Raw genomic sequence first — 21,977 nt, 5'->3', positions numbered from 1 at the left:
TTTTCTTCAGAAATTATAATTTAATACGTCAATACGTATTATATATTTCCTTTTTTTTTTTTTCAAGTAAGATGATAAAAAAATCAGTTAATGTCTGTCTAATATATTGAATTCTGAATTGTTCTTATAATTTCTTTGACAATATTAAGAGATTAAATATGACTTTTTTTGAAATATATCACGTCTGTCCATTTCTGTGGATTTGATATGCGGATTTTCCACGAGGGACGAAGTTAGAAGCCAAATTGGATCATCGATCGACACTTAAAGTGAAAACTGATCTTCAAACGTCCATCATAAGTTTGTCAAAGAGACGAGCGATCGGATTATCAAAGAACTTGCAAAGTCCTTGCGTAATGCATCACTTCCGTTATCCTAACATTTACGAAATATGATATTCATCCCCAGACACAAGTTTGTTTGTGCATTATTTCATAAATATACGTTATCTTTGCATCCTCAGCCCGCGTCACGTCTTTACCACACTTTCAGCTAGATATAATAAGCAATTTTCTAGTTGAATCCGATTATCTTCTTCAGGAAAGAAGTACAAATTAAGACTGTCAAGTACATAATATTTTTTTTATTGTCCTTTTATAACGTACAATCAACAATAGTATTTTTTTTTTCTTTCTTTTTTCCTTTCTTTTATGTAACCCATGTGCCAGGAATCTTAAAAGGACACGTTAGACTTGTGGGTTAGTATATAAATAACGGTTTACAGTGACAATACAATTAGATAGCTGGTTATTAACAAATTTACAATGTAGAACGTCCTGCCGATATCTCTCGGCGAGACATAATAGATCAATAGTGTATATATAGTTATATGCAAGGGAGGGAGGGGTAACAACGAAGGTTTTACAGAGTAATTTATAACATTGTAAGTAGAGAAATAGCCATTACGCACTCGCGAGGAAAATAGATAAGATCGCCACACGAATATACATACATTTTACGTATCAATGTTAGGTACATTTTGTTAATACTCCTCGTACACGTTATAAGTACGCATCACAGATATGTCGTTGTTCGTGGAACGAAAAGAAATGTGAAAGGCGATAGCAAGATTCGGTGAGAATATACCGATTGTCCCAAGAATGATACGCATTAGTAAGATTTCATTTTCAAAAGATTCGATTCTTCCTTGAATAACGTACTTCAAGATGGTTTTTTGCTATAAATTCATAATTATTTATCTATAATTAATTAAAGGATTATAGGTGCGATTAATTTTGTTTTTTAAAGATCACGAGAAAAATAATATTTATTCTCAAAAGATTCGAGTCTTTTCTTTTTTTTTTTAAAACATGTTTCAAAATGGTTTACTATAAATTTATATAATTATCCATCTCTTTAATCATTAAAGTAAAGGATCTCACGTGATCGTTCAGGTGATTAATTTGTTTTCTAAAGAACACGAAAAATTTAATAGCAAGACTTTATTCCTAAAAGATTCTTCTTTAAATATACTACGAAATGTATATCCGAATTTTAAATAGTAAAAATGTTTATGTTTTTGGTAAAATTTAATTATAATTTCATTATAATGCGAACGTCTCTCTCAAAAACCTTACCCTTCGAATAACAAAGTTTTGCACAGATTTTATCTCATTTTACATTTTTAACGGGAATATTATAAAACTTATGAATTATGAATATTACTTGGAAAAATGAAAAATTAACAAAAAGATTAAAGTAAAAAATTGAACGATGATTATATTGCTTTCTAAAGAAAAATTTAATTAATTTTTTCAATTAAAAGATTTATTTTTGTGAAAAAGTAAACTATTATTGTTCTGAATTCAATTCTAAAAATTCATAGAACACTTGAACAAGATTTATGCGTGAAGATAATAAAAATGAGTACCCTGCTATTCGTGCACAACTTTCTCGGAATATTTTATAAATTTTATTTTGAACACATAAAAATAATCGAAAGTAAATCTCAGAGCACATGTTGCAGGTAAGTCAAAGAAAAAAAACGGTAAGTAAGTAAAAACTATGAAAATATTGCCAAATTTGTTCGTTTGGCATCAACATACCGAAATTTAAGAAAATATAAAATAGGAAAATTCCACACTATATATATTCATAATTATTCACTATTAGTACGATTGGTATTATGTATTCGCAACTCCTCGCGCCGCAATGAATGTGAACGACGAAGGCAAATTGTACCGGCTAACAACCATCTTAATATCATTATAATAAAGATGTATCGTACAACTATTCACTATCTACTAGGTAATGGAATATTAATCATAATAACGAATAGGACGTAACGTGGGCGTTCAGGACTAGGCAGTATTTTTTTCGTTAATACGCAGTCTCGCGTTATGATTGACACGAAATCATAAGGAATTGCAAAATATTGCTTTGTATTTTATATTCTGTACTTGAATCTTCATGTTTTTAATAATATCTTACACTTCGTTGTAAAGTATAAAATGTTACGGGATAATTAGAAATTTCTATCTTGAACCTAAAATACATTTTAATAGTATCTTGTCCAATCATGGACGAAGTATCGCTGTCATTAAAATTATCGTCGCACATTGCCTTGTTATAGAGATCATATTTCGTAGTTTATAATTAATAATTTCTTTGCAATAATTACATTTCCTTGTATTTATAATGTTTATTTCGCCTTTATCTTTCATTCTAATTTAATTATGCATAACCACACATGAATTTTAAATATTTACACTGAAAAAATTATTAAATCTTAATATTTCTTTAAATAGTAGGTACTAAGTAAACATTTACTTACAGAAAATATATTTACTCAAAAAAAATTAATAGTTAAATTAAATTAATAATTTTTGTAACAAATAACTATATATTTACATTTATTAGTAAATATTTACTTATGATTAGTCAAACAAATATTAACAAATTTAGTATTTTTTTTTAGTGTATACGAAAACGGGTTAACGAACGTTATAATTTTATGCCTCAGAAATTTGTGTTTTGGAAATACTGTTTTGGGAATATCACAAATAATTAATGGCTATCAAGCTCGCGTAACTTCTTTTTCTTGATGTAATAAAAAAAATTTGAAAATCTTCCTTGTTTTATTAACATTTTTAAACAAAATTGTAATATTCAACATTTAAAACATCACGAATGTTGCATTTACTGACCAATACGTATAGAAAAGTATCAAATATATAAGTACGTATGTTATTGCAGTTATATTATTTGTGACAAATCGGTCATTCTCATTTTAGCTCTATTATAACTTATATTGATAACAGCAGGAAACCGAGAAAGGATTAAGATTGCAAAGAGATATTATTTATTAACCATTTTTTTTTCTTTCTTAGGCACCTGAGTTTCAATATTCCGGAACGCATACGAGGAAAATATAATTTGTTAGACAATGTGTTGAAACGTTACTTTTATTGTAATTCCTAATCCAATCTCCATGCAGTTTAAGATATTTTTGCGAATGTGTTCCCGACATCTATATTGCGTGCATGTGTACATAGTCTTTGCCCACGTTACGAGTAACAGTCAAACGAAAACGCGCTAGTTGTTTCACTATATTTATATGTATAATTCTTTTATATATGGAATGTGCTTTCCTACCCAACTGCTAAAAGTGCTAATACATAGATTCCACGTCACCGGGTGCGTACGTTACACGCCGGCGGACGCGCGTAGCTAAATTTACAAGTTCTCTCGACGCAACACGCAAGCCGTAATAAAATCGCGAAATAGGTCCGTTAGCGGATTTCGTCTAATTTCTCAATATAAATCTCTCAAGATTTACGAGAGAATCATCGTCGTTTAACGAGTAAAAGAAAAAAATCGTCCAAACGTCGTGCATTATCGGCGAATGCGTAAACGCATGTTGCAGCGTTCTTGTCAGCGAATCCTAAAATTAAATCTATAGAACTACGCGATACCGATTGCATCATTTTGACTAAACGCCCTTCAAATAATTTCCTTATTGTATAACAGCGATTATAATTCTGTACATTTTGGATGTACTTTTTATTGATGTTTTAAACAACAAGACTTTAAGTTAACGATTCAATTGTATGTTATGTTATAGATCGAAAGACAATTTTTAGTTACGATCAAAGATCACGTTGATCAAGACTGATGCAATCCGGCCTCGAAAGATATGTGGTCGTGAAAAATGTGCATTGTTTTCGAGCGCAGTTCGTAGTAAGTTTCTGCACATTTTGTACTTGGATTACCGCACGAAACGAGCAGTACAACTTTGACGGTCGTTCCGGTATTGATCAATTTTTGGAGGTCTCAGGAATTAACGCGTTTTCGTGGTGTGCGCAACGGCGGCGTGCTTTCTCGCAATGCGAGGAACTGTATGACTCTTAATTACGATTATTATTAATAATCTACAGAACGCAGGATACGGGGATCTCGTTGATAAAATAAATCTAATTTGAAGTCCAATTGAATATTTAACAAAATTGACATACGCAGAGTAAAGCTGCGTTTTATTACTCACTGATTATTGAAAATCTATGGTACATGTGCAACATGAATTATAGATTTTCAATATTCGCAGTGAATAACGAAACGCAGTTCTAAAATGCAAGACAAGACTGCGTAATTTAACTGTTACAAGTCAACCGTTCTCGGAAGTATTCTCATCCACAAAATTTTTATTCTTAAATATTTCAAGTGGGAATCTATCTAAGGGAAGATTTAATTAACGAAGAAGCAGATTTGAACAATTTGAATATTATGCACGGAAATAAAACGTTTACAATAATTGCGTTTGTCAAGAGACGCCTAAAATATCGTATTGTGATGCATGACATGTAAATTGTTCAAATCCATTCCTATGCTCAAATCCTTCGTCTCTTCTGTACTTCAATACTTTGTCATCACGCCACTTCCTTCGCGAATAAATTAACTTTTTGCGAGCAAATAAATGGATACAGCAGCTTGAGCGGCATAAGTACATTCGATAGTCGAGCAGACGGCGACGTGTCCGATTGCATCTTAGGAGATCTTCGGGGCTGCATATTTAGATTTGTTTGAGAATCGTTTAATCGTAATTCTCAGATTCCTGCTGTACCAGTTTGAATCGGCGCGGACTCTTTACGTACATGGAACCATGTGAGCCTTCGAGGGAGAGGCGACCTTTGCGCTGAAGGTACGTGGTGATATAGCGTGCGATCAGCTTCTGTGGTCGCATCTGCCATTCTTCTAACACTTCTTTGGGCGCCAGAACCTTTACAAATTATGAAGATAATTTAGAAGTGGTTCTCGAATTCGATTAATTCAAAAAATTAAGCATTCAATAACGTTGACTGTTCGCATATTGAATTATAGATAACGGTCTGAATAAATTAGCAAGCAAGTAATGTAACTACTATAACTTACGAAAAGAAGATCATAAAACCACAAGATATTGTTTCTGATATTTAATAAATTATTACATTAATAAAAAAATTTTTAGGCTTTTCGGCCACAATCTGGCTATCTTCAATAAAATAAGAAATATCAGTAGAACGCAGAATTTACATAAATCTGACATTAAATTCAGTCATTCAGTCAAAAATATAAATATAAACGTATTCTTTCATCTTGCATCATAAAACGTGGTTGCAGCGCCAATTATCATATAATTATGTAAAACAAGAATTTCCAGATTCTGTTTTACAGACAAAATGATGGATCTTAAGCACTTTCCTCACGCAGATGGAAATTCGTCGTGACATTGTGTATTATTATTTGTCCGTCAATGTAATGATTTATTAAATATCACAAACCATATCTCGTGCTGTGGTTTTACGTTCTTCTTTTCGTAAGTTTTGATTTATAAACCACGTTTGTTATAATTGTAACTACTATATTTTGTTCATAATTTTGTGTTCGACAAACAATATGCATTTACTTCGTCGTGAAATTGTCACAGCAAAGTGCATATAAATGAGAATGCAAATTAACTCGCGAAAATTCGTTCAAGGCATATATATATATATATAGGATTCTTCGTGAGCGTAGAAAATTAGTGTCGAAAATACATAAATTACACATATAATACCTGGTCGCCTTTGAGTCGATCCAACAGCGTCACGCAAACGACGGCGGACTGGATGCCGGCGTGATGTGTTAGAGCGGCGAAGCAGAGGCTTTCCATCTCGATGTTCACCACGCCAGCCTTCTGTAACTTCATGAGGTATTCCATTTTGTCGGCCTCGGTGAATTCACAGAATGCGCCGTCCAGGCGGCCTTGGCCCTCATAGAAGTCGTTTGAGCACATAGTTTTGCCGATCACGGTATCGTAAGGATCATCGCGATGGGCCAAGCCCTTTAGATCGCGAGCTAGCTGTCGATCAAGTTTGGCTGGTCGGCGCACCAATTTTCCGAGTACCATCTGCAACGCACTATCATTTAATACTAAAACTATCGACAATTAATTTTTACTATTTAACTCTAATTGATATTTGCTCCGATATTTCCTTAATTGGTATTTGCAAGTCCAGTGTACATGTTGAGGCAACTCTGAACTAGCTTTTAAGTGATTGAAAAATACATATATTTTTTGTAATGATGTTAATAAAAATTTTATTAACTTTATTTCAATGTACAAATTTTCCCTTGTGTGTTATTTATTATAATTGTCACTATTATAATAATTTTTGATAATCATGAAGAAAAATACATAAGAAAATGTAGAAATAAAAAGATCTGCGAATGATCACGAAAAATGTTGTACCCTCCTTGAATAATTTTTATAAAAAACTATGAACTTTAGACTTTAATATTTCTAGTTCTGTTAATTCTCCCAATTCTTTTATATTGTAATCGTAAATCATAATCATAAATCATAGTCTACAGACAAAATTTAATTAGTTAATTGAAAAAATAAAAACACAATAATATAACAAGCTTTAAACTTATCGAATTTTTTTCCGCTCTTTTTTATTATATATATAGATTTTAAAAAACCACTAACCAATTCCATATAAGGTTTCATCATTTCATCAAGAGCTTCTTCCGAGATGATTACCGTACCACCTTCATGGCCGATACCACCGCAAGTACCAATCCTGATGAAAATTGGGTCCTTTACTTTTGCATGGTACATCAGCTTGATAACTTCATGGAGCAGAATGCTTACTGAAGGTATACCCATTCCATGCTAAACAGATATAAATATTTTATTTATAAATAGTCGTGATTCCTTTTGTTAAGTTTTCTTTTTCATAAAACTTGACAGGATATTTATTATAAATACAACAAAGAAAACGAAACCGATTATTATTTCGACATATGTCTTGTACAACAAAACTTATACTGTGACATCAGATTCGTTCGCTTGTAAAGACCCCGAGATATTCCGCCAAGATTTCAATAAATAATAATTTCTTTCAACAACCAAATAACATAATTGCGTTCCGCTCAGCTTGCTCGGTATGTAATTCGCGCGATGCGATAAAAAACGGTTTAATCGTCCAGGCGTGTAAACAACGTAAGTAGAGTACAGCGGAGTAAAGCAGGTACCGTGATTAGTGTGGAATGTTAGTGGATTTATTTGCCTGCTAGGAATGAATTGTCTATTTCATTACGTCGGCGCCACATTCAACCTAGAGATTAGAACATTGCAACATTTTCTTTTTGAAGAAACATTGTGCTCTCTTATTAATAGCATCATTTATTATCGCACTCTGCAAGAATTTGCTTTCTTCTTCGAATTATTGACATTGCTTTTTTTAAAGATGTAAAGATATTACTTATTTAAAATCAGTCTTTAATATATACTTTTAATTTTTTAATATTCTATTAAGAAATGAAATTTAATAATGTAATATACTGCATAATTTTATTATTCTCAAAATCTTTAAAAGCTATCAAGCTCCTATCATTAATTAATTTTGAAATTGATATTATTTTTTAAATATTGATGTTTATGCAATTATACAAATTATTTAATATTATAATATTAAATATTCCATCTTAATACAAAAAAAAATGATCGATGTATTCGAATTATGCGAAATTAGTTACGACTTGAAAGGATAACAACTTTCAAGTGTATCGTAAACGCGCTCGTTTCATTAACACTGTTAAACGGATACCTACGACTTAATTATGTTAAAAGTAAATTTGCTCGAAACATGGCTGCAGAGTTTTCAATATATAATCTACTTCACATTCCAATCGCAGTAACATAGTATGAGGTGCTTTAAAGAACCACTTGGCCGTCGTCATACTTGATTTCGTCGTTTTCTCGATAATTAACGACAAATAAAATTATCGTTGAAGGAAAAAAATGTTCCACGTTGAAGAAACGTTCGAAGGTACTCATGAAAGACTTACGCTGATAGAGAGAACCGGGCCGACTTTGTACATTGAATAGCGATAGGAATTTTTGGTAATATCGAGGAGGGTCGTTCCAGCTGGCAGCTTGTGACCTATCTCTTGCATGATGTAGTTAGCGAAATGTTCCATCCTTTTCGGTGTTCCGCCCATGCAGACGAACTGTAACGAGAGAAGTGCGCAATTACATCAAGTGATTTGGCACGAAAAGAAGAGAAAATAGGTCAATTGTTAAAATAATAATCTTTCAAATAATAGTCAGAATAATAAGTGATTCAAATAGAGAAATAATACAATCAACAAAGAGAGAGACAGCAAGGCGAGTTAAAGTCGTCGTTAAAGTGATGTGACCCGAATCTTCAAACGTCCTGATTCATCTTAAATGTCAAAGATCATCGGTTACGATAGTAAAAATAAACGAGCGGTAGTCGATGGTGTAATCGCACGTCATTGAAGTATATTCTGCGATTTATTGATGTTGGCTGACATCACGAGCGTATCGCGTGACATCGATAGCTTTGCGCGGTCACGAGTGGTGCGTCTTTCCATTTCTAATCCAGATCGTACGTCAGGTGCAGGAAGCAAGGATGTGTTGATTAATCGATTATTGACAAATGTAATAAATATCCGTCGGAACATTATGTGCAATTGCCTCTTGGACCTCGCAGGAAGCCAAAAGTTCAATATTAATAAGTGATATAACATCTTACGTCATACCATTTTGCTGTTTATACGTGATAAGTTTAAATGTACATGTTGAAAAGAAGACAAATTAGAGTTATTTTAATAATCAAAAGACAAAATTACGCGTACACGGTAAAAAAAATGTTTCGTATTTGTATTAAAAATGATCCATTCAAGTCTTCGTTAAAATTTTGTGTTGAATTTTTAACATATTTAAATACTAATTTAATGTGATTATGTTATTTAAATAGTTGGGCTTAAATTGATATTTAGTATCTTTTAGTGTCAAAATAATAACAATTTATGAATAAAATGAATAAATAACATAATGTGTTTTAAAACAAAAATTTTAAGATAAATGAATAAAATATGTGTTAATTTAACAGATTTAATAAATAGATATTATAAATGTTAATTTTACTGAAAAAAACATGCCGTGTCATATAAACTATGTCAATATTAATTTTTTTGTATTTTTATTCTTTAAAAATAATTATTTGTGTTACCTTCTAACATATTCATCTTTTATTAAATTAACACATAAGTGGTACATAAAATAAATTTGAGTGAACCGTTTGGGACACAAGAAATGTGTTAAATTTAACTCAAATTTTCCAACGGTATAACTGAAAGGTATAACATTCTTGAGGCTTCCACAGGTGCTTTCTATATAAAGATTATGTGTTTCGCGGGTTTTCTCCGCGTCCAGATTCATTCTTGGAATGCCAACGTTTCGTGAACCTTGCAGTCCACTTCATCAGAGCGAAGAGCAGCCTGATATTGTAGAACACGGAAAAAACCCGTGAAAGACATAATTTTTATAACTGAAAGGGATTTTCGAAAAGTAGGAGAGTCGCCTGGGATCAGTTATCACAGTTTTTGATTAGTGATTTTTTTGAAATATTATAAACATTATAATATCTTATAGATATATTAAACAGAATATTAATTCGTGAATTCATCATATCGTAAAAATAAGTTATTTAATTTTAAATGAAGCTGCGAAAATGTGACAATCAATCCGGTGTTTTGGGTCACATGTTCTAGGATTGGCAGTAGCATATTTGTTACAATATATAAAAAATATATAATATATATATATATATAAAATATAAAAAATACATAAAAATTATATAAAAATTATATAAATATTAAATAATATTAATAAAAATTATATAAAAAATACAATTTTTATTTTAATGTCAGTTCTATATTTTGAAAAAAAAAATAATAATATAAATAAAATAGTTACTTTAATCATATAAAATACATAATTTGTTTTTTGTAGTACTTTCTATATACAAAATTAAAAAACATATGAAATATAATATATTTGTAAGTATATTCTCTAAAAATGTGTTCTCTAAAGATATTAAAATTAATTGTTATCTAACTTCGTCTCATTTTCGTCAATCTATCCCACATAACTATTTTAATAAAAGAGATTTTTAATAAAAGAGATTGTACTCACAAACTTTGTCAGAATAATAATTAATTAATTGTAGCAAAGATCTTCTAAGACATGTCATTTTTTATGAATATCGTGATTAATAATGCTAAAGATATGTTAGACAACAAGATAGGTGGTAAGAAAAATTTACTCACCAACTTCATTTTCTTAAAAATCGTTATAACCCAGTAAGAAATGATAATGGAATCGACATCAATTCGACTCTCACTAGATAAATAATACAATGCTTGTAGTGTAAATCATTTTACACAACAAATTAATATTATATCAGCACTTTACAGTTAAGAAAAGAGAATTTTCTGTCATACGACAACTAGCCCCAGTCTCTCCTACAAATTAGAGATAGAGAAAGAAAGGTAGAAATTTTCAAAAAGAGATTTTGCTATTGCTCGGAGATCGTTTTATTTTTATGTTTTCTTATATATTTTTCTTCGTAGAAACCGAAAATAATCATTATCATAATACCAGACTTAAACAAAAATTAGATCGAAATAAAATTAATAAAATCCTTGTTCGCATCGTTATAAAATCAATTACATTTCAATAATTTATTTATAAAATTAATTCTAAATTGGATCAAATATAAATAATATTGCACCATAAAACGTTAATTAGATTATATTTTTCATTATAACATTTGTCTCACACACACACACGCACGCATCTCGATACCGTTTCCCTCACTCCACTTCATGCGCAACGGAATATAAGATGATAAATGATATAATGAAAAATATAATCCAATTAACGTTTTATGATACAATATTATTCACAATATTTGATCCAATTTAGAATTAATTTTATAAATAAATTATTGAAACATAACTAACAGTAACTTTATAACGATCCATGCGAATAAGGATTTTATTCATTTTATTTCGATCTACCAATTTCTCTTTAAATCTGACTTTATTTATAATGATTATTTTCGATTTTTCTATGAAAAATACATAAGAAGGCATAGATATAAAACGATCCCCGAGCGAAACCCTAAAAAATTTCTACTTTTCTCTTTATCCAAATTTTTATATTTTTTATTTATGGATTATCTTTCTAATAATTACAAGAGATATAAAAAATACATATACTATATAGATATCGCAATATCTCTTACGATAATTATTATTTGTACTGAGAGAAAAAAATGATTGCAAGTACTATAATTTAAGTACTGTAATTTATAGTCATTTTCTGAGTCAACTATAAATTTATGATTATTTTAACCATGCACATTATAGCTGTTTCAACATTGAAATATGATTTCACAACTACGACATGCATTAAGTTTTTCCTTATCATATCTCTTTTATAGTTATTATTACCATAAATAATTAGCGAATATTAAGAAAATAGCTATAATATGTAGTTAAGAAAATAGTTATAATAAAAATATAGAATATAACCTTCACTAATAATGACGATTGCATTCATTACGTAAAAAGTGATTATTTTTATTTATTATTTGTATATTAATATTTTACTATACCTATTAACAATTCAGATTATCATTTATAGTACAATTTTTCCATATTTGAGAGAATTATACATATAAGGTTATTATTATTATTAATTATTATTAATTATTATTATAGCAGTGTAATAACCGTAATATATAATGGATCTCTTCCATAATTTTTTAATGCAATTATAATCACAAATATCAAATATTTTCTTTTTTCTCTATGTATAATCATTGCGTAATTTGTATTTGATTTTAAAAAGTTGTATTTAATATTTATCATTTATTATGTCGTTGATGTAAGATAATGAGAAAAAGGAAGAAATAACGCCGCTGATTAAAATACAATACGAAAAAAAAAATAGTGAAACTATGATAACGACGTAATAATTCTGATAATTATGTCATTCGAGTTTCACAATATCCAACATGAAAGTATAATATAAATGTTTCATTTAATAGAGTTGTGCATTTATAAAATTTAATTAATTAATTAATTAATTTTTAATAATAACATACTTGCTCACATATCTTTATCGTAATACGTTTTGCAATATGAGTGTTAACTAATAAAGTAAGTGTAACTAATGCACACGCGCGCATCGTTTTTTTGTTGTTCAAGATTGCGCACGTGTCTATTAGTCTATCAATCGACTATTATTTTATCAGCTGACTTATCGTGATAACATGAAATAACATCAAATACTCTTTAAAGTGCTGTATAGTAGAGGAGAAGATGATATTGTGACCCCAGTTACATTTTACACACACAAAACACACACACATACACACACACACACACACACACACACATACACAATACTTTGTTAATAATCAATATTTAAGTTTAAAACTCGACAATTACATTCGTTAAAATTTTGTTGAATCGATTCTAAACTCAAAGTTACTAAATATTTATTATTTAGGATATTATTAATAAAAATGTGGCGACATTGCATAATGACTCAAAGAAAAAAATGAGTGATAGTGTGGCCTTCCGTAAAAATCTTAAAATATTAGTTTTGTTTACAAAACAGTATTTGGTTACAAAATTAACAAAAAAGTAAAACATTTTTAAATGTATGCAAATGAATGTATATATTATATATTCACATAACTTCTGCATATAAGCTGCTCAAAATTAAAAATCTCAGTACTAAAAATAGTACACGTAATATAAATTATAGATTAACAGTAGAGCTACAATCGATTATTAAATAATTATTTTGATATGAAAAAGCCGCAAAAAAGAGAATCAATATCCATAGAGGGTCACATTAGCAAAATGTCATGCTATTGTTTAATTTTGCATAACTCTAAATATACAGTCAAATAAAATGTTAAATAACATATTCAAAAATTCATACATATATTCATGGATAATACGTTCAACTTCAAGAAAAATAAGGAAGTAAGTGTAATTAAATGCTAAAATGTACCTCAGAAACGTTTCGAAATATTTGAAAGTAAAAATGCGTTATAATAAGTGCCTGACTATTAAGTATTAATATATTAGCGTTATGATGTAATGGCGAGCTGCTGAACAAATAATTCCATAAGTAATCATTAGGATTCGCTATATAATAGCGAAGATATTAAGAGAGGCCTTAATATATGTACTGGCCATAATACCTTCTTTTCTATATCCCGAAGATATTTTTCTCTCTGAACACGATGCCAGATTGACAGAATTTGCGTAATATGATTTTTAGTAAATTGAAATAAAATAAACTAAAAGTCTTTGAAGTATGTACATTTCGGAGAAAAAAAAGTGATTTTTTTATTGAAACGCATAATGGTTATATCCATTTTATTTATAAAATATCACTCCATCAAACTCCTGTTAATTGTAATTTTCAACTCTACAATATAAGTAATTCTACAATATAATATAGTTATTTATATTAAATTAAATATATGTTACATTAAATTAAAATTATATTGTGAAATGATAGGAAATTACTACAGATACGTTACATGTAACTTTGTATTTGCAGGAAATATAATTGAGATTAAATTAAAAGTGATTAAAAATAAAAGTTATTGTATATTAAATTTTAGACTTTTAATAGAAATAAATCATATGCATTTAGAAATTTTTAAGAGATCTTACTTTAATAGATCATTCATATCCCGGCTTAATTACAAGATATATTAAATATCACTGAGCATCGAAAATAAAAAAAAAATGCAAAATGTAATGGTATTCAACTAAATTTTTGCTAAATAGAAGTTGACGTAAAATTGCTTAAGAAATACGTCAACAAAATTTGTCCAACTATTTCAACGAAGATTCTTTGCATAAATGTACTTCAGATCTTTGTACGAATATAATAGGAATTTCTTTGATTTACCTTGACGTCACCAAACATCTCAACCAGATCATGGGAACCGCTGCCAAGTGCGAGATGGTACAATATATCCTGATCCATGAGTTCGATATTGGGGTTTCGTAATCGTACGGAGCCATCGCTGTACCTATAAAAGAAAACCGGTTTGACTTTTTATTTTATGATAGAATATCTTAAATATCTATTAAAAACCTTTTGCATGATCATGAATGCAATAAAGTATTTAATACAATAATTGAATAACTTCACCACGAAATAGATAACATGTATCATAATACTGCAATCATAGCAAAATATTTGATTAACGTTTTCGCAATATACATGCTACATGAAATATGATCAATTCCCCTTGTTTATGAAATATACAATTACCCGAATTTACATAAGATAATTAGTATTCAGAATTATTGACTATAATGTTAAATAATATTTCAATTATATATTATCTTACTTCTGATATTTAGTGTATATTTAAGCAAGAATATTAACATTTAAATGTATAACATTTTAAATTAATTAAAAATCGGCAATTTTTTTTGTATAATACATTACGGTTCTTTACTGTTTTTCTTTGTAATACTATTAAAGATAACGATTAAATCATTGAAGATGATAAATGCCTTTATATAGTAAATCTCAGCGTTTGCATAATCTCTGGATTATCTTTAGATCGCGAGGCACAAGCGAGCTTCGATTAAATTGATGGCCTTTGACATCACGACGTCATGAAATTGATTCTATGGCAAACGATAGGACGGGCAATCGCATCAACGAAAATTGACTTCGTTAATGTACTCGTAAGCCTAATCGGTTCTAATTGTCGACGGATTCGTGCATCGTAATTAAGTCATCTCCGTTTGATGGCCGAACAAATGTATTTCGTTTCTGACGCCTCGGCAGTCGAAATATACAACGTGATTATAGGAAAGAAATCCTCTGCGACGTGTAAAAAAAGTTCAATATTTGTGGAAAATGATTCGATGAAATGATTCAATTTATACTTTGACATGTAGATTTAGGAGTAAAAATATAAAGGTTATGAAATATGGATTGTCAGAAACAATATCTATAAAGATATTATATTTCAAATACAGAAATGGGTCAAGTTGGAACTGAGCAGAACAGCAAAGTGCTGTTTGCTCGTCTTATGGCTCGCTGGATTGTTTGTTTTTTCCAGACTACCTGGAAGAAGTTTTCTATGAAAGAAAATATCCACCGATAGTTCAGGTTCGCCTATTGTTTCTGGGTGTATGATATCGCTCGACAATGTAAATGTATACAGTACTCTTCTTTAATTTCTGACTTGTTATTGATAGCTTCGATTTATGAACGTGAAATCACAAGCGTTTATTAATCCGTTTAGCTATGATGATCGCTAATCTAATGGACAATATTCACGAGTCACATTTGTTATACTTTGACATCTGTTACTTATATCTGTGTTCGAAGAAATTGTAAATGCTTATACAATTTACAATACAGTTTTAGTCATTATCCTTTAACAATAATAAAAGTAAAAGGCTGTATAATATAATAAAAGGCTGTATAGTATAATAATAAAAGTAAAAGAATGAATCTAAAATAGGAACGAAAGGCTAATGAAAGTCAACTAAATTACCAAGTATGTTTTTGTATAATTTATATAAATTAATATTATGCGTTTATATAAATTAATATTTTGTGATTATTACGTATTAACATCCGTGTTGTTCTTATTAGTTCTTCTTTCTTATTTGGTCTTTAATTATTTTTTAGTTTGATTTTTATTATATATCTACTTTTGTTGCATGTGGTTCATTTAAATGAGAATGTTCAAACTTTTTTCGTCACTTATGATGAACAAAGAAAGGCTTCCGGAAAAAAATTTATGAGAGATACGTTCAATATTTGATGAGAAATATATTATCATAGGAAAAGATATATTACAGTGTTTGATCTTCTCATCAGTATATTCCTCACATCGTGTGTACAACTTGTAACACTGTCCACGTTGTCCTCCTGAGAAATTTTGCATGCATAACTAGTGTGAAGATGTTCACCAATTTCCATCTAAATGTCTCACTATGTATGTATGTTATTCAGAGGCTATTACTTGCACTCCTTCAAATATAGATTGATGGATATGAAATAATTAAATATTAATTCATGTCTCCATGGAAATTTAAGAAAGGTCTTTTGTTGATTCTCAACGATATGACACTTAACTAATCACATCTCGGATTACGTTTCTGATAAAGTAAAGTTTACCTGAAATTATCTGGGAAATAAGTTTTGATGTTGAGATCGAGTTACTTAATAAAGAAAATAAAAGACTTTCAAAACTGATTAAACTTTTAATAGATATTGCAGATGCAGCAACACTTTCTTTCCAATTTAAATTATAGAATTCAATTTGATTGGATTGAAGTAGAATTAAAAATGTAAGGTTTATTCTTGATCTAATGTCGTTGATTAGAAAGTTATAATGACGAATAAACATTATCTTTTGTATCTTCGAACGTACATAATCCGAATAAAAAATCGTCTCCTCTATTCGTTATTAGATAAAAATCAGAAGAGAGAAATGTATAATCTAATAGGATCACTCACGTGTTTTTTTATCTTTTAATCGCAATGAATTCTTTATTTCTTCTATTTCCTTCGTTATCGAATAAAAATCGAAGAAGAAAGATTCAGACAAGCTCCTAAATCTATTATAATTTTTTTGTCACTAACCATAGCTTCAACCGTCTATTGCTTATCTTTATCAACTTGATTTTAATCTTTGAATTAATCTTTGAAAACAGTTTTGCCCGGGAATATCTGATTACAAATCACATGTTTCTCCAAATGATCTTCCCTTTTATCCGTTATTATGTATATATAAAAATCGGAGAAGAAAACTAATTATATAAATTGATATCTACCTAGCTGCATCTTTTTATTCGCAGCTGTAACTGATTCGCCATCCTATTAACAGATAAAGAGATTTCTTCGAATATTTTATTTCTTTTATTCCTCACTGATAAAAATCAAAGAAAAGAAACTCCTAAGTCTCAAATCTCCAATCAATTATTTATTGAGTATAACTTCAACTAATTGTTGCTTATCATCATTAATTTTTATATTTTAATCTTTAAAAAAAAATCTTATTTTTTTCTGTCACCCATGAAATATCTTTGCTCGAAGAAAACTATCCAAGGTTTCTCATTTGGCGTTATCTGTCTTTTGTATGACTTTGCGACGGGCTTTTCATTATTCTCTTCACGCAAGCTCGACAGAAACTATGCTTACACGCGAATAATATAGGGAATGTAAAGATATACAGTCTGTTGTCTATGCCACGGAGTTGCGCTCGCCATATTTCCGTTACCATCGCAAGACACAACCATGCATCTTCGTCAGAATAGTATTGTCGTTCTAGTACCTCTTCTTCGCGTATCTCGCAATAATTTCTCATTTCGCTCATGCTAAAGAAAAGTATAATCGAGTTTTTCTATTATGTAGTGTATTCTATGATAAATATGAAAAAAAATACATCTTATAGTACATTAAGGCAATTAATAAATATGATTATACATCGGAGTGTCCCGAAGTTTGTAAATTAAAATATAGCAAAAAAATGTTAAAAAATATAATTTATATAAAAGTATTTGCCATTTGTCGTTTCAATTTTATAATTTTTATAATTTTTTGAATAAAGGTTAAAAACTATGTAATTATAATCACAGATTACGGTTAAACGGCCATTAATTGTAAATCACCGCACGTTAACAGTGTTTGGTTAACATGCATTATCCATGTGCGGCTTACAAACAAATGATCGTTTAATCGTGATTTAAAATTACCGTAATTAGTAAAAAATTAGCAGTTTAAAATTGGATGCCTAGAATTAGTCGTTTAATCATAATTAGTCTAGAATAACTTAGTTTGACTTTTAAAAATTACTGTTCGGATAACAATTAGCAAATATGTTTATACTTTATTTTGGAAACTTTCTTGCTGTGATATTTTGATTTGTAAATTTTGGAGCACTCTGTATATTTCTGCTTTTTTCCTATTGAATAAGTAAATTAATATTCAAGAAACATATAAAAATCACCAAAAAAGCAAAATGACTTAATTTTGATTTTTAACGTCAATAAACAATCAAATTTTAACAAAAAAAAATTATCACTTTGACTTTCATGACGTCAAAATAAAATCAAAATAAAGTCATTTTGACTTTCTCTTGACTTGGTGTGTTTTTCGGTTAGCGTAATTTAAATAAATTATTGCTATCAGAATAATAATTTTACTAACACTATAGTGTATTACTTACATACATAATACTAATAAATTAATTATGCAACAATTTATTTATAATTATAATAACGTAAAATGTCAAGGTCGACATTACGAGCTATTACGTATTAATATTGGAATATTCTATAATAGAATTAATATGGCATATAAACGTACAAGAGAAATTATTCCACTTTCAACAATTAATATATGTAAAAGAGAGAGAAACATATTGAACTAACGTTTGTGCATGTAAGCCTTTATTATCAACGCCAACGTAGCAAATTAATGCATGTCGATTCGTTGAAATTCAAAAGCGCAAATACCTAATTTTCTCATGTAAAAAAATTCATATTCGCGATAATAATAATCTACAGCAGAACTGGAAGAGAGACTTGTTCTATAGTACAATTTCCAATTTATTTTATATTACTTTCAAAATATAAAATTTAAAATATAAAATACAAAATTTATCGTTTGCTTGACATTTATAGTCTATTTTTTTCTGAAACGAAATATAGAGTTATGACTGAAATTGAACTCAGCAAGCAAAAAATGAGGGTGTATTTTTCCTGCAAATCACGAGTCTTTTGACAGTATTCACGACCAATCCTGTGAGAAAAATCGATTTTTGTGGTCAGTCAAGTCTGTTGAGACCTAGCTGCTAGTTTCCTGTAAAAAGAAAATATTTCGTCTAACTGCGGTACTACTTGATCTCCCAGTATTCCCGTCTGCGAACTTTATGCACAACAAACACAATGATCTAAATCCGTAATATGGATTTAATGGAATGAAATGGAAAAAGCAGCCTTTCAAACATCAATCTATTTGTGTATTTGTTGTATATTAGTTTTTATAGATTTTATATTTTGACAAGTTGAAAATGACATTACACTACGATATATCAATAAACATTTTCGTTTACCTAAATTTAATTTACTCGATAAAATAAAATGACAAATCACAAACACGTCAGCAATTCATATTTACAATTGTATTGTAATTTTTAATTTCGATCTTTCGATAATAACACTTTGTGTAAAACAATATTATAACTTTTAATATTTAATTTTTAAAATTAATTCTTACATAAAAACTCGCTCTTTTGTCAATCATCAAACATAAATTCACATATATAAAATTAATTTTAAACAATCCATAATTGAATTACATTGTGCAAAAAAGAATTAATCCATTAAGTTGAAAAAATAATTTATATACAGTGACTTACGAAACTGATGAAATAATTGTTATAAATTGTTTTTTAAAAGACTGTTTTCGTCTCGATTGTTTTCTTCAAATCAATCGTAAATAATTGTGTATATTTGATCGGTTTCGTAAGTCATTGTATATCACTGTATAATTGAGTTAGTATAAACACAAATAAGTGAAGAAGAAAAATATGCGGTTTAATAATATTTTTGCATGAATTTTACAATTTCCAGAATATAAACTGTACGCCGATTATTTTTCGGTCTTGAAATACAATCCTAAACTAAAACCGAAGTACTATGTATAAAACTATATAGTATATACAATTCTTAATTATAAATTGATTTATTAATTTTAAATTGTATTTATTTAAAATTTTTATTCAGCGAAATATTTATCATTTTTTGGTTATTTTTTGCTCGTTTCAGTTCGCTATAAAAATTTAAATAAAATTTTTTCTAACATGCTGTGAAATGTTCTTAAATTTCATTAAATTTTAAATTACACAATTTGAACTTAATTTCATGACATTACATTAAATTTAATGTATTTATAACTAAAAAGTATATTTGTGTACATATACATAAAATTTAATGTATTTTTCATGAAAATTTATGAAATTTAATGTACTTTTCATAAAATTTTCTTAAAAGTATTAAAATTCATATCATTAAAATTTCATAAATTTAATGTATACGTTCATTAAATAATTACTATAACTTAATTTTCAGTTAAATCAATTCATTACTTTTAATTTCGTTCATAACCTCGAGCTTCAATTACATGTAAAGGAAGCTCGTGATTACATTTCTAAGTAACAATAAACAGTATAACAATAAGAAAAATGTCTAAGTTGAATTAATTAGAATTCTGAAAATGAATAAATCAGAATTTTCTGATTAAATCCACTAATTCTACACTGAAAGAAAAGATTAGCTGAATATGGCCTAGTATTTTTAATTAGTTGCAGCAGTTAATTAAAAATATTATGCCATATTTTACCATCTAATTTGCTGCAACCAATCTGTTCTTTCAGTATAGTTGAAATAATCGGAATTCTAATGAATATAATCAGACTCTTTTGATTCGTTCTCAGGGTTGGTCTGATTCTTGGCGGGCAAGTGCAAGGTAAAACCTTCCAGTTTTCATTGTCTGTAAAAACGCGTCCCTACCTAACCGGATTGACGTATTCTTTGGGTTCCATGACCTTGTCCTGCTCCATAGGTGGTTTTAATGAGCAAACGTGCTCCTCCGACTCGTCCAGAGTTCTGTCCTGGCAGGCGCACGTCGGCATCCTGATTTATTTTTCAAGTCACAAATTGCACCACCTTGGAAATCAGTAGATCGTCGCACGGGCAGAAGATTTTCTGCGAAACTGCTCAATTCTGATTTTTACTTCCGAGGATCCGTTAACGTGAACGATATCAGATAGCACGATACAAGTCGCACGTTTCGTGTCGAGCCGATCGACAATATCAGAAAATAGTTGTCGGCGATTGCGACGGGATCTTTATACGTCACTCGAGACAAGTACCATGCCTCATTCTCACCCCACTATGTCGCTGCCATTTGTGGCCAATCGCCGGACACGTTCTCTTCAAACACGAATACACGCGTAACCGATCACTAGCTGGTGCAAGTGCAAGTCGCAGGCCGCCAATGCAGACGTCCGTGTCGTACCAGTTCACACGACTATCGGTAGCAGAATGCATATATAGAGTAGGGAGAGATCTCGAATTTTCTGAAGATCTGAATCATGTGCACTCCGGTGTATTCCATTCATGGAACACATGCTCGCTTCAATCGATCATTTTGGTCTTAAGTCTATTTTCTGTGTCTGAACCTATCGTGTGCAATTTTGGAACTTAAAGTGAGATAGGTATATACACTTTCCGGGGAAAAATGTTTCATGTGTAATTATATAAAATTATATTTAATTATTAGGTGCGCAACTAAGTTCTCGCTGTTATTTTGGTGCATTTCCATCAAAATAACAGCGAGAACTTAGTTGCGCACCTAATATATAAAAAAATTGACATATTTTATACATAACATTTTTTTCCGGGTTGATATCCCGAAAGCGAAAAAGAGAATTCTAGTAGGAGTAAAAAACAGGCTTCTCGTTGTTCAAATGTTCAACATATAATGCTTTGCAATGTGACGAATCTCAAGTGGAACGCATGAAAAAAAAAATCAATTCATTTAGTCTAGCGGATCGAGGTGACTC

General features: G+C 29.5%; 1 protein-coding gene across 1 annotated transcript; it reads right to left on the bottom strand.

The window, feature by feature from the left end:
* Nucleotides 1–568: 568 nt before the first annotated feature.
* On the bottom strand, nt 569–21,147 carry LOC105153700 (uridine phosphorylase 1). Its single transcript, XM_087412282.1, has 6 exons — nt 20,923–21,147; nt 14,279–14,402; nt 8,311–8,472; nt 6,947–7,132; nt 6,032–6,364; nt 569–5,215 (listed from the first exon to the last, which is right to left on the bottom strand). Exons 1-6 carry the CDS (start codon nt 21,042–21,044, stop codon nt 5,030–5,032), a joined length of 1,113 nt encoding a protein of 370 aa, XP_087268408.1. The 5' UTR covers nt 21,045–21,147; the 3' UTR covers nt 569–5,029.
* Between the last annotated feature and the right edge of the window lie 830 nt (nt 21,148–21,977).

The sequence above is a fragment of the Acromyrmex echinatior genome, chromosome 13, assembly GCF_024713525.1.
Source record: "Acromyrmex echinatior isolate Ae372 chromosome 13, ASM2471352v2, whole genome shotgun sequence".
Classification (NCBI taxonomy): domain Eukaryota; kingdom Metazoa; phylum Arthropoda; class Insecta; order Hymenoptera; family Formicidae; genus Acromyrmex; species Acromyrmex echinatior.
The sequence above is the reverse complement of the archived record's forward strand: the minus strand, read 5'-3'. Positions and strand labels throughout refer to the sequence as shown.